The sequence below is a fragment of the Phlebotomus papatasi genome, chromosome 1 (genome assembly GCF_024763615.1).
Source record: "Phlebotomus papatasi isolate M1 chromosome 1, Ppap_2.1, whole genome shotgun sequence".
In the NCBI taxonomy this organism is placed as follows: Eukaryota; Metazoa; Arthropoda; class Insecta; order Diptera; family Psychodidae; genus Phlebotomus; species Phlebotomus papatasi.
This window is the reverse complement of record NC_077222.1, coordinates 29,283,031-29,297,204: the sequence shown is the minus strand read 5'-3', so window position 1 is coordinate 29,297,204 and position 14,174 is coordinate 29,283,031. Positions and strand designations below refer to the sequence as shown.

At 36.1% G+C, this 14,174-nt stretch overlaps 1 protein-coding gene across 4 annotated transcripts in view; it reads left to right on the top strand.

The window, feature by feature from the left end:
- LOC129799599 (serine/threonine-protein kinase dst2) overlaps positions 1-14,174 on the top strand; it is a 56,754-nt gene that overhangs the window by 34,620 nt on the left and 7,960 nt on the right. For 3 of the 4 annotated variants that reach the window (XM_055843625.1, XM_055843624.1, XM_055843623.1), the window contains exons 4-7: positions 4,506-4,591; positions 5,094-5,223; positions 5,302-5,427; positions 10,802-12,853. In XM_055843625.1, coding sequence (XP_055699600.1) covers positions 4,506-4,591; positions 5,094-5,223; positions 5,302-5,427; positions 10,802-12,844 — 2,385 coding nt within the window. In that variant the 3' untranslated portion in view covers positions 12,845-12,853. Of the gene's footprint in view, positions 1-4,505; positions 4,592-5,093; positions 5,224-5,301; positions 5,428-10,801; positions 12,877-14,174 lie in introns of those variants that run through there. The other variant, XM_055843622.1, reaches the window with a different exon arrangement.

The following is a 14,174-nucleotide window of genomic DNA, read 5'->3' as shown; positions in this document are numbered from 1 at the left end:
AAAAAAAAGAAAATGGAGCGGAAAGTGTCCCAGCTCTGTAAAATACTCCAATTCCCTACTCTGAAAAAAAAAATATCTTCTTGAACGAACAAATAAAAAAAATTGTTAAAATTTTGTCAAAAAGATGTTATTTACTAATTTGACAATTTTTTTTCCATGTTATATTTGGAAAAACATCCTTTTCGCAAACTTTTTTTGTTAATTTGATAAGACATTTTTTTAAAGAATATACATTTACCTAGTTTATTAAGTTCCGATCCACAGAAATTATCTTAAAATTTGTCAAAAATAGCTTTGGCAGTTATACAATTTTAAATTTAAATAATTTCATTTTATGGGTTCTTGATCGGTCAGACATCTGTTCATAAGGGATAAGGACCGAACGAAACCAATCCAGACTTTTAGGAAATTCCAAGACCTTTCCAATAACGTCAAATTTGTCTAAATTGATTTAGAAATACGCTCTCTAGAGTCATTTTTACCTTTCATCTTAAAATGTGTTACATGTTGCATATTCGAAAATTGATTTTAATTAGTAACGATAGAGTCACCATTATAGTGTTTATTATATTTAAGAGTTGCCAGTTAATTTTGAAGAAGGAATTCTATTGTGATTACGTTGGAAAATGACAGATAAAAATTTATTAAAAAAAAAGGGGTGACAAAGCGTCCCAGGCTTTGCAAAGTGTTCGAACTTGTGACTTAAAGAGGATACGTTAAAGAGGATTTATTAGTAGGATAGATACTGTTACGAATTTGGGTAGAGCAACGCTTATCGCTGTAATAAATACACCCTGGTGGATCGCCCTCCCTTTAAGAGTTGAAGAAACTTATCCATGGCCTTCATTAAGTTAAAACAACGTGGCTTTCCTTCGTGGCGCTTTATTGTCTAAATGGATTTGTACATGGGTAGAACACCACGAAATTCTAAGTCTGAACTACTCTAGGCGTAGTAAGGGGATGATGTAGGTTCAGGTTGTGGCTGAATAAAAGTCCCAAAATGACTTCCTAACACTTCGTAGAACCCTAACTAAAAGTGTCACGGAAGGACCAAGTGGCAGCCGCTGCCACTTATCGAATTTTACAAAATATTTTGATATTTTTAATTACATTTTAACATTCGGAGCTTTAGTCAGTTCTTTTCTGGTGTCTGAACCAGAAATTTCATTTCTTTGGGAACTGTATCTAAAGATTTTTAACCATTCGATGTTTTCATCTTTATCAGAATCATGGAGTCAGAGAAAGTGGTGTGCCTTTTAATACGGCAGCCTTTGAATTTTTAATTTTTCTCTTATTTTTCAAAGCAAAAATTCTACTTTATGAACAATAGTTAATACTATTAACTATTAACTTCGCTTAACAAAATGGATTTTTAGCTTTGGGAAGTAAGAGAAAAATTGAATAATTCCCAAAATTATTCATATTTCCCAATTCAATATTTCCCATAATTCTTCTCAATAATTTGCAAAAACACTTTCAATTTGTTCTTTTAAGGCTTTTATACACTAACAATCAAGAAAATTACATCTGCAGAACGTCAAACTCCCATATAAAATGCAAATGGCAGCAACTGCCACTTGGTCCATCCGAGTGCAGTTTTTTGTTTTTGCAATATATTTACATTAATATTTAATTTTTATTAAAAATTTTATAACGAAAAAATAGCTAGATAAATTCTGCACGCATTCAATCAGGCGTCCAGGCGAAATGATATATTCTTCACTATAAAAAATAACATTGAAAACTAAATTGGCAGCGGCTGCCACTAGGGTCCTTCCAAGTGTTAAAGAAGCCTCCTAAATTCCGACAGTTCTATTGCCATATAGAGCACTCTCTTTTGTCTGGCGACAAGTTATTGGACCATCTCAAAATTCCTCAGAGTCTAATTGTGTCTACATACTAGAAACAATTTTCGTCAAAAAGTACCTTTTTTTTTAAAAAAAAAAAAATTCTGACGTTTTTGCCTACAAGGATAGGGGAAATTTTCTTTAAAAATGCATTTTTTTAAAGAAATTTCTCCTAGTGTGTAGAGGCTATAAGAGATGATCCTCAAATGCCCTTATTAGAAGAGGTTGTGCTTGTCGATTTCCAATAAGGGCAAAATCACATTGACAGTAAAATGCTCACCGTATTTCGTTAATTTTCGTAATTGCATTGCAATTTTTACGCAAATTCTCAATTACCGTATTACCTTATCTCATACTCGGTGGAACTAGGTGAAAATAATATAAGAAACTTGAAGAAATAAAACGAAAATACGATAAACGGTGAGCAAAAAAAACTGTAAGAGAAAAATCTTAGTTTTTTTTTGCTCACCGTTTATCGAATTGGAATTTGTGGGGTGTGCGAGTTGATTTGTCTCGGCCACTAAAGAGCTCGCGGGTGCGAGTGAAAGTTTCAAAAATTGGCCCTCTGAGCCGTGGAATCGTAGAGGAACAAGGGGATGCGCGTGTCGGGTAAGGGTTGACATGACTATTACATTACAACCCCAAGAGCTTTCCCATTCACACCGCGGGAAATTCACCATGAACGTCATGAACTGTGATTAGTATCACAGCTAATAACCAGTGATAAGCCCAGATAAGCTTATGGTAGCTAAGATTCTTTACAGGTGACCTCGAAATGCGTGCAACTCGGAGTACTTGCAACTCGGAATGTGTGAAAATTCGATTGTGAGTTGAATTTTGGGGGTAAAGAATCGCGTCGAGTAAACTGTTCTCGGCCATCGAAATGAATAAAATTGGCTTACCTAAGCGAATATCCTCTGGAATTTTCACCTTAAAACTGGTGTTTGGGTCTGTGAGGAACCCAAAGGCGCATTGTGGTGGTAGGATTACCCCTAGATATTTATTAGGCAGAATCGTCACAATATACCGTATAGAGAGAAATTCTAACTTTAACTTTGAAAAGATTGACTTTGAAAGAACCGAAAGAACTGATAAATAGAAATATGTATCTGTAAGAAGAGACTTTGAAACTTTAAGATTGAAAATAGGAGAAATATTTAAGAGGATACCTTTGAAAGTCAGGATAAAAAAATAAGGATAGGCTAGATGTCCAATGGCTGATTATCCCCAGAATTATCCGTCTGCAACCTTTTAAAAAATATTCAAAAAATAGGGGGAACTGGGGCAGTAGTAAACTGGGGTAGTTGTAAACACTGTGATTTTTTTCATTAATTTTAAGACTCCAGAGGATAAAACCCATAAGCATTCATAGATACCATGGGGATGTATGTCCACAGAAGAATTGGTCAATAAAATCCTAATACTTTAAAAATAAAAATCATTTTTCCCGAAAATGTTGATATTTCAATTATTTTGGTCATTTGGATTTCCACCTGGAAATTAAAAACTGTGTAAAATAATCGAAATGTAGCAATGCCAGTTCTTTCCTACATCTTTTAGGATTATATTTATGGATTTACTAGACAAATTGAGATTCTCATTATTTCAAAAGAATTAATAATTGGTCAGAAAACAGCATTTGGGGTAGATGTAACCAGGCAATTTCAATTTCACAAAATGAGTAGGTAAAAGAGCGGGAAATTGACCTTCATGCGAAATATCTATAATTCATAGATTACGAAAAAATTGGTGGTGCTGTGTTTAATAAAAAGTCACATGATGTCAAAATATGGGGAAAATCCATTGAAAAATGTTTTTGATATGCATGCTTTTAGTTTTTTTGCTATTTTAATTATTCTTTGTAAAAAGTGTCGTGATTTTTTGAAAAATATACAGTCTTTATATATCTCTTAAGTAATTAAAATAATTGAAAGTGATGCAAAGTTAATTTGAAGGGTGGGAAAAAAGGTGTTTACATCCTCCCCAGAAAGTGGTTACTTCTACCCCAGGTATTTTGTGAAAAGAGAAAAATGCACAGTGACACAAATTTTATTTTTATGGAAAACTCAATTGTTTTCCAGCATCCGCATTACCTTCGATGTATTGCCTATACCCAAGGGTAAAACATTAGCTAAGAAAGATTTTCCAAAAAATTACGATGTCCTTGGAAAATCACCTCAAATTCGCATCTATCGAAAATGGTTACATGTGCCCCAGTCTCCCCTACAGAAAAATCTGATGACACGTTTTCGAACAATACCAAAAATAAATATACCTTTTGGGATATGAGAGGGTTAAAGAAAGAAATCAACGTCTATTTAATGTTTCTTGGATCGACTTACGACAGGAGGGTCCTCGTAGGTCCCAAGTTGTTACCTCGAACCGTTTGGACCCTAGATTTGGCAACGGCCGAATCTATCGGGCTTTACTACTTTTAACGTCAAAACACTCAAAATCTCATATTTCGAAAACTTTACCAAAATATCATGACCCCGTAAGGGATGAGTACTTAACTTATGAGTAAAAATGAGAGATTTCTTATTTTTGAATCCTTCGAATTGAATCCATTGAATCCTACGAATAATACTCAAATAATTCATACTTTGGTGCGGAAAAATTCAAAAATAAAATGAAATGGTGTTTTTATTTGTTTTGTAGAATGTCCTGATACGAAAATCAGCTGATGGACTAGATGCTGTTGTTGGTGACTTTGGACTTGCAGCAAAAATTCCACGAAAGAAAGGGTTAGTGAAATATTTTGGAAGTCTTCAAATAAAACCCCCTCAATTCTGAGAAAAAAAAACACTTGAAAATTTAAGTCAATTATTTAGCATTAAAATTAAAGAATTACGATTTTGAGGTAAATGTTAATTATGCTTATCTGTTCCAATGTTCTCTCAAGATTTTCCGTTAAAGGTTTTTTTGATATGTCCGCTTTAGCTTCCATTCAACCTTTAAAGGCCGATTTAAAGATTTATTAAAGATTTATCTCAGAATTGAGGGAGAACCATTACACTATAAAACAAAATTAACTTGTATTATTTGTGCTTTAAATTTTTCATTGAAATTCAATTGGTCTAGAAAGTCATTGAAACTCTCTATATCACTCCAATTGCATGTGAAGATAAAGACCAATGCAATCATACAAATAGTCCAATTAATCACTCTCATACCTAATGCACAGAGCATTTTATTGCAAGTTTTAAAGCTTTGATATATTTTTTTTTTACAATTTTTGTTGTTTAGAGGTAAAAATCGACTGGATACCGTCGGTTCGCCGTACTGGATGAGTCCAGAATGTCTTAATGGGCTGTGGTACGATCAGACAAGCGATGTTTTCTCGTACGGAATCATATTATGCGAACTAATTGCAAGTGTAAGCATTAATAAAATAAAATTCAGTCAATAGCAGCGAATAAAAACAATGATGTTCGGTTTTTTTTTATACCTTTAGATTGAAGCTGATCCAGATATCTTGCCAAGAACGGATTCCTTTGGATTAGATTATTTGGCGTTCGTGGATTTGTGTCCCGTCGATACTCCACCTGTTTTCTTAAGACTGGCATTTTATTGTTGCACCGTAAGTACAATTGATACTTTATTTCTCCAACAAAAATCCAATCTTTACTTTAGAATCAACTTAATTTATATATACCAACAATGTATACAAACAAAAAACACTTATCTATTACATAAAAAACACTTGAAATAGGTTTATCGCATAATATTTACGACTTGGCGAAAAATTATAAATTCTTCAAGAAATATTATTTGTCAGCATTCTTATCAATTGCATGACTATTATTTAAGTGTAATGTTTTTAATCTTTCAGCCATTTCAAATGTTTTCACTAAAGTTTATCGATAGATTTGAGAGACTCAAGCTATCCTTAATTCAAATACAAATGTTATTTCTAATGTAAAATTTACTGAGAGTTTATTATATTCGCCTCGTTTAATATACAATATATTTTCTATGAAAATTTTATGTTGGAGTAATTTACAACATTGTAATTTTTATTTACAATATCGTAATTTTAGTATTCTTTTTTAGGCCTATTCCAAAAATAACTTAAACACACCCCCTTCAGGAATTATGGCAAATTTATTTTGCTATTTTTGTTTTGAACTTTCAATGTTTAATAAGAAAATAAATAAGTCGTAAACCATTCTCTATTCATGTTCTCTAACATTCAGAACATTTTCGCTCCTTGCATGCACATCTCAGTCTGGGCATAGCTTTTTTTTTTATATGAAGAAATTTCTAGTCCCTCCCGAGATTGAAATATGGACTTAATTATAAGCTATTACGGTCTTCCAGTATTTAACTTCGAAAATCCAAAAAATGGATTCTGAAGGAGATGTTGTCTAAAATCATATTTTATAATCTAAGTTCGAATTATGGTAGCTCTTCAGGCGTGCACGCTAAACTTGCAAACCTACTTACTTCACCTTTATGCAGATGATCTTTAAATTTTTATTTATAGAGAGGTCTCTGGCAAAATTGGATAAGCCAAAGTCTCAAATATTAAAATTCCAAACGTTAAAGTCTGGAAGAGCGAAAATCCCATATGGGTCAAAATCTCGTATAAGTAGAAATCCCGAATGGACCAAAATCCCAAACGGCCAAGATCCCAAAGTGTCAAAACTGTGAATGGATCGAAAGCTTGAAAAGCCAAAATCTCAAAAAGGAAATGGACTAAAGTTCTGTATGGGTCAAAATCCCGAATGGAATAAAATTTTGAAGGGACAAAATCCCAAATAGAGCGAAATCCCTAACAGCTATCTTGAAGAGCCAAAATCCTGAAGAGCTAAAATTCCAAATGGCCCAAAATCTCGAATAGATAGAAATTTGAAAGAACCAAAATTCCGAAGAGCTAATATCCCAAAATGGCCAAAATCCCGAATGGATCGAAATCTGAGAGAGCCGAAAACCCAAAGAGCTAAAATCCCAAAAAGGTCAAAATCTCAAATGGATAAAAATCCCGAAAAGCTAAAATCCCAAATAGACCAAAATCCCGAATGAATCGAAATCCTGAAGAGCTAAAATCCGAAGTGGGCCAAAATTCTGAATGTATTGAAATCTTTAAGAACCAAGATCCCGAAAAGCTACGATCCGAAATGGGCCAAAATTTTGAATGGATCGAAATCTTGTAGAGCCAAAATCCCAAATGGACCACAATCTGGAGTATAGATTGATATTTCGATTCAAAGAATTGATCAAAATTCTGAAGGGCCAAAATCACAAGTAGGATGAAAGAAACGTTTGACGACACCCTACTCTGTACCATTTGGGATATGAAATTTGAACATCTCTGTTTATAGTAAAAGGTATATTAAAGAAAAAACGTTATAATTATATTTTACTAGATACATTAAATAATTTTCAACATTTTGACAAAAGTGTCAATAGGGGTTCCCTGTCGAACAGATGTTCCTCCGACCCTAGATCATAAAAAAAAACAGCTCTCAAAACTAACAGCTCCCTTGAAGAGCCAAAATCCCAAATGGACCAAAATCCCGAATGGATCGAAATCTTGAAGAGCTAAAGTTCGGAATGGGCCAAAATTCCGTATAGATTGAAATCTTGAAGAAGCAAAATCCCTAAAACCTAAAACCTAAATGGGCCAAAATTCAGAATGGATCAGAATCTTAAAGAGCAAGAATCCCAAAGAGTTAAAATCCCAAATTGGTTAAAATTCAGAATGGATCGAAATCCTGAAAATCCAAAATTTTGAACGATTAAAACGGAAACCATAATTTGTAAATGTCCAAAACACGCATAAAATACAGGATATTATTGGCAAAGGAAAAATTAAGAAGTTGCCAACTACCTTGTTAAATCGTGATGAGACACCAAGCACAGTCCGATACTCGCGGGGGGAATTATCGTTACCCATTGAAGAGCTGCACCCTTGTGCAAACCCCGAGGGGTTACTCATAAGAAAAGAAATTGGCTTGCGTTTCCCGTTTCCAGAAACACGAGAAATGTTTCTCCGGTTCTGTTTCTGTTTCTATCGCTAAAAAAAATTGTGTTTCTCTCGTATCTTGGTGTGTTTCCTCGTTTCCAGCATGTTTTCAGTTATGTTTCTTCGTTTCAAACCATGTTTCCTTGTTTCTATCCATGTCTCCGTGCTTTTATCCATGTTTCTGTGTTTATATCCATGTATCCGTGTTTCTATTCATGTTTCCGTGTTTCTATCCATGTTTCTATCCAAGTTTCAATTTCTTACAGGGGATTTTGTGTTTCCGCGTTTCCAGAAACATTTTTATGTTTCCAGCTACGTTTCCCCGTTTCCAAGCATGTTTCTCTTGTTTCCAGTAATGTTTCCTCGTTTCTGAAACCGTTTCTCAGCCAAATGGCTTGTGTTTCTCCAATGAGTAACCCCTCGGCAAACCCACTGCACTTAACAAAAGGTAACGATATTCTAACTGATAGAAAAGGACGTGCGCGCAGCTCCAGCTCTCCTACACTTCGCGAGTTGTTGAACACTACCCTGCACTGTTCTACACTTCGCACTTTTGATTCAATTTAAAATGATTTATGACCTCAATTCTGAGACCAAGATCAAGATCAAGAAAATTTCAAGATTTTGGTATTCTGAAATCAAAAAATCAAAATCAAGATGTCAAATCTGTCAAATGTCGGAATCTTGAAATCTAAGATACAAACCGTGTGGATATTAGGATTTATAATTCTGAAACCAATAGGGTTTCAAAAAATGTACCAAATTCCGGCCTGCTTGCAATTTCGGCCAGTTTTTTTGTTCTTCAAATTTCCATTAATTTTTAATTTTGCATACTCTAGAGGTTATACAATGCAAAAAATAACAAAAAAATGTTGCTTAGACGAAGGACATGATGTTAAAAAGACTGAAAGAATTCCGGAAGGGCAAGGAACTATGAGAATGAAGGTGGCCGAAATAGGCCACCAAACCTATGTCTACATTTTTATTCATTTTAAAATGTATTAAGAATGACTTTAGAGAAAATAAAGATGATAAACTGTCGAGAAGGTTCCGAGCAACACTCTTTTTAAAAGAAGTAACAAAAAAATTAAATTTGTATTAAAAATATTACATTTCAAACTTGAGACTTTGGCGCTTGCATGCAACTATGCCGAAGTTTGGCACACTTACTCTATTTCAAGATTTCAAGAAGTCAAATTTCTTATCTTCTTGAAATAATTCCAAGAACCTCTCGGAGGTGCTTGGAATTTTCAAGATAGTAACAATTTGAAGAGTTTCATGCGGAAATCGATTTTTAATGAAGAATGTTTCTATAAGAGATAATACAAAAAGAGAATGCCTATGACAAATACTATGTTTGATCTTATAATTTAATCGTAGTGGTTCAAAACGTTCTAGATGTATGTTTTGAAGTACAACACCCTGAGAATACAGTCGAGTTCCTCAAATTTGAACTCCTCAAATTTGAACGACGGTTGAGTTCAAAATGTAAAATTTGAGGTTATGTGAAGAAAGTTTTGCGTGGAGTCTGAATTAGAACTATTTTTCTCTGTTTTTTCCTCAATATTATCGTACTATATTAACTTCCTAAACAAATCCCATTTCTTTAACAATAAATTACATTGATATATTCCCTAAAGTTCTTTTTCTTAATTTAGGGAAAGTTCATTTCATATGAATACCGTTACATTTATGAAAATATGGTTCAAATTTGAGGAGTGAGAAATGTCATCTACACCCCCCAAATGTTCAAATTTGAGGAACCCTGCTGTATACCTGCAAAAGAATGACATCTTGCATAAGCATTCCAGGGTTTATTACACGTCACAAGTTTTGTGTGCACTTTTATTCCCGAAAATATCCTGTCATATATTATTTAATACAACCTATAATTATTTTTTCTAATTTATATGGCGAAATTTCAATAATTTCGGCAAAGTAATGAAGATAATTGTCAGAAATAACGTTTAGTTAATTGTGGAAAATCTTGAAATTTTGGTTCTTAGCTAAAACATTTTAAGTTCCGCAAATGCTTCGCGTCAGAATATGAAATCTTGATCTTGGAAATATTTGACAGCTGGAAATTTAGATATTGATTTTGGTCTCAGGGTCTCGGTAGCTCAATTGGCAAAGTGTTGGCTTTGTGGCGCAGAGGCCCTCGGTTCGATTCCTGATCGAAGCGCGTCCGGTGAATAATTGGAAAACCGTTTTTGAACGTCCTTAAAAGCTACAAACTGAACGCAAAAATATCAAGAAGGAAGTATGATAAAAGATAAGGGAGCAAAAAAAAAGGATTTGTGATCGAGCAAAAAGAAAAATGATAGGGAGGGATGAGAGGAACAAACATATGAAAAAAAAAACAGATGGAACTCGTATGTAAATGAGAGTGAGCGAAATGGCTATATGGACCTGATTGAGTCTGACAGCCAAAACGTAAAACAAGAGAGAGAGAGAGAGAGATCTTGGTCTCAGAATTCAGGCCTATGATTATAGAGATTTTAACCTATTTGGGATCTCGATCCTCTCAAGATTTCGACCCTTTTGGGATTTTGGTTTTCGAAATTTTGACAATCTGCGGGACATAGATTCCTTTAATCCTTTACTCGAATTGGATCTTATGAAGTCTACGTTTGTAGCGTTGATCACTGATACTCACTAAGTGACATATTTATAAATTCATGTAAAACATTTGCTCTAAAATAAACTGCCCCCTTCCCAGTTGTGACAACATTTTGTCATAACTCTTCCAGGACATCAAGTTTAGTACCTGGATTGAAAAAGCAAACTATTCGTAATAGCCTTAGCTAATGACATATCTTGTTAAAATCTGTTTACAATAATATTTTCTTATTCTCTAGATAATTATTCTTAACCTAAAAATTAGTTCTAACTTAAATATTTTAACATGTTAAATACAGAGAGTTCTTGTAGAGTTGATAAGGAAAATTCCCGGTTGATTATGTTTGTCTGTCCCATTTTATTGCAGTATGATCCAAAGAGTCGTCCAACATTTGCAGAGATTGTAAAGAAGCTGACCATGCTACTGGACAAAATCAATGATGACGACAGTATACTGCACATTATATCGTCTCCATTGACTGGAGTAACGGCGAACAGTGAGAAGGCTCCAAATGGTATTGTGTCAAATGGGGTTGGGAATTTGAATGGTAAAAGAAATTCAGTGGATGTTCGATTGAATGCCGCCACGAGTGAATCGAGTGAAGAGGAGGAAGGACTCGTTAGAATGCGAAATAAGAGTGAATTGAAGGATCATGCACCACTTCAGCATCGTCGTTCGATGTCAGAGAATGTTATTGTCTTTCCGCAGCATACGACACCGAGTGACAAAGCACGATGTCATATGCTGAATAGGCAGAGTAAGGGACCGGATTCACCAACACCTGATTCTCCAACCTATTCCAATGTGACACTACGAAAAGTGGCTGAAACGATGTTCCTCAAGGATCCACAGTATAAGCCACGTGTTGGGGGAGAAAATACCAAATTGAATCCATTCACTGCCCTTGCTCAGTTGAGGGGTGTTAAGAAGATCCTAGGAGCCAATCCAAGTTCCTATACAGCAGGAGTTGGGGATTTGTTTAGTTCGTGCTTTGAGATGTCATCGCCATTGGTGAAGGAGGAATGGAGTTATTTTGACAAAGGCGGCCTAAATGGTGAGATAACCCCAAAGAGTCTTCCAAATTCTCCCATAAGTGGACGCAAAGAGTACAACAGTGGTGGTGGTAAGTGTGAAAAAAATGTGCCCACCGAGAGTGGTGTTCCGAAAGCTCGAAGGATCAAAGATGGCGAAGAGACGAAGGAATACCTTGAGTTGGATTTGCAAAAGTGTACAGGTACAATTAAAAAGTTCAAAGCCAATTCACTATTCAGTCATCCACTGTTTAAGAGTGGTCAGAGTGAGAGTGAAGTTGGCTGCAATAGTGACAGAACTGGCAGGACTGACAGGGCTGACAGCCAAAGTGACAGAGAAACGTGTGAGAAAGAGATGATAGAGAAGAGCAAATCAGATTCAAGTGAAACAGTTTGCTATGAGAACAATAAGGTTTTAAATCGTCGAGGATCGACAGAAAGTGGATTTTTTTCGTGTTTAAATGAAGATTTTGGCGGTGGAACATCTTCAGCATCATACAAAGGTCCCTGTTGCTATGATCGCATCAATATGGACACTCCGGAACGGATTCCAATTTGTCCATGTTGCTTATACGGTACACCGTATCAGACACCAAAGAAGGATGATTTGGAATTATCAAGTCAGACCCTCAATGACTCCAATAGTATCTTGATGTTTGAAGATGCTTCAACACCGGTAAGTTCACTTCGAAGTTTGGATGATTTGGAGTTGTCAGATTCGCGTAAGCAGCAGCGTTTTCACTGTCGTCATATGATTGGTAGCAATGTTGACATTGACACAAGATCCATTGACATGGGATTAATCAATCGCCTAGCCCTAGACTCAGAGATTAATAGTCTCATACAGAAAAGTCAATTTGCAAATCAACTGCTCTACTGCAAAAATCGCACTTCGTCCATTTATACGGACAGTTCTGATGACATTAGCAGTTTAGCTGGGTCAGATTCACTTCTGTGGGACGATCGATCGTACACAGCAATTCCCAACACAAGATCCGCCCAAATTGCCAAAATTGTGGAATACTTTGAGCGAAAGGGTCAAGCATTTAAGCAATTCAGTGTACCTGAATCACTCAAAACGACGCCGTCCCAATTCTCATCACAATCGCGCTACCCTGGCACTGCTAGTCCCCTGGCAGGATGCTTTGCCGATATGCGGCGGGAGTATGGCTTTGACAGACGCTACACCGACTACAAAAGTCGCAATGTCGACTATGAAGCCTTCTGCCTGGAACTGGACAAAAAGCCAACGCAACAGCGTTTGACTGTCTGCGAAGGAGCTGTTAGGTCAAAATTGCAGCTGTTTGACAAGCTGAAGCAGAACTCGGCATCTTCGGGAGCCGGAAGTGGAAATGTCAGTGGAAGTCAACCTGAATGAACTTTGCTGGTCAGTTAAACTTTTTTCTTCTCTATTCTTGTTTTGGTTTTTGGAAGCGCCATATCTGATAGTGGGATAACATTTTGGGTGGTTCAAGTTAATATGTTACTAGAAAAATATCATATTGCTACTTCGCGTAAAAAGAAGTGAAACACAAAATTTCAGGAAAATAAAAAAAATGAACGAAGATAATCCTAAGTCAAAATGGCGGACGCTTATCTACCCAGCAACGAAAGTTCCCTATTCGAACATCGTTCAGCAAACGCGTTCGGAACAGAGTTCGGTCCAATGTAAATCCTTACGGGCTGGGAAAAAGCGAACGTGGTTGAAGCAATAGTTCTCCTTGATGGCCACCAGTTTCTGAACATTTGGGAGGCCGCCACCGTCGCCACAGGTCGAACAGGGAACTCTTTCGTTGCTGGGTATTTTACTATGAACTGAACGAAAGTAAAGTGCAGCGCCATTAGCGTCATATTTCCGGTAAACATTAGGTTTGTGTACTGAATAAGTTCCACAGTTGAGACTCTTCTGGCGGATCTTAGATAAATCGCGCAGACTCGTTATAGTTGAATTGATGGGTGCTCTCTGGCCGAGAGTCACAATCAGATGAGTTCCACAATTAAGAAACTTCCATGGAACTTTAACTCTGATGTCAAACTTTGAAAATCAAGTATTCTTGCCAAGAATGTAAGGGGCGGGTGTGAATTCCGTCTCCGAAAAACCGCGGAAAACTTTACTAAAGCAGAAAGCCAATTTTTGAAACACTGCAGAATCAAATCCTTCTGTATCGACTCCTTTATGTCGATACAGAAGGAGTGGTCGTCGCACGTATTACTCAAGAATCTTCGGAGTGTGCGAGCCGATTTCTCGGTGCCACTATAAAGAGCTAACGGGCGTGAGTGCGATTTCAGTAATTTTCTCCGAAGCTAATTGTGCCAACTCTAGTACCATCCTTTGACAGCCGTCCATGACTTACGTCACACTGACTGAATACTCCACGTCAAGTGGCGCAGTAGTCAAGTGAAACCTTGCTCATCTGACGCGAAATATTTCAATCACATTTCGGTGAAGTGGTTTTTACAAAAGTCAATAAGCTTTAAATTTCTCCAGGGATAGTTTTTTCTCTTGTCGGTCCGATGCACCCAGGCTTAGGAGATACTAAGTTGTCTCCTCATCAGTAGTTTCGACTGAAATACAACTTCATGGCTCTGGGGAGGACCTAAAGACTACCATGCGTTTTCCCGAGGTTACGATTATAAAGAAAAAAATAATTTTTGTCTCGTAACCCTTTCGTTACTGGTACAGAATCAACTGAAATCGGTTCAGCCTA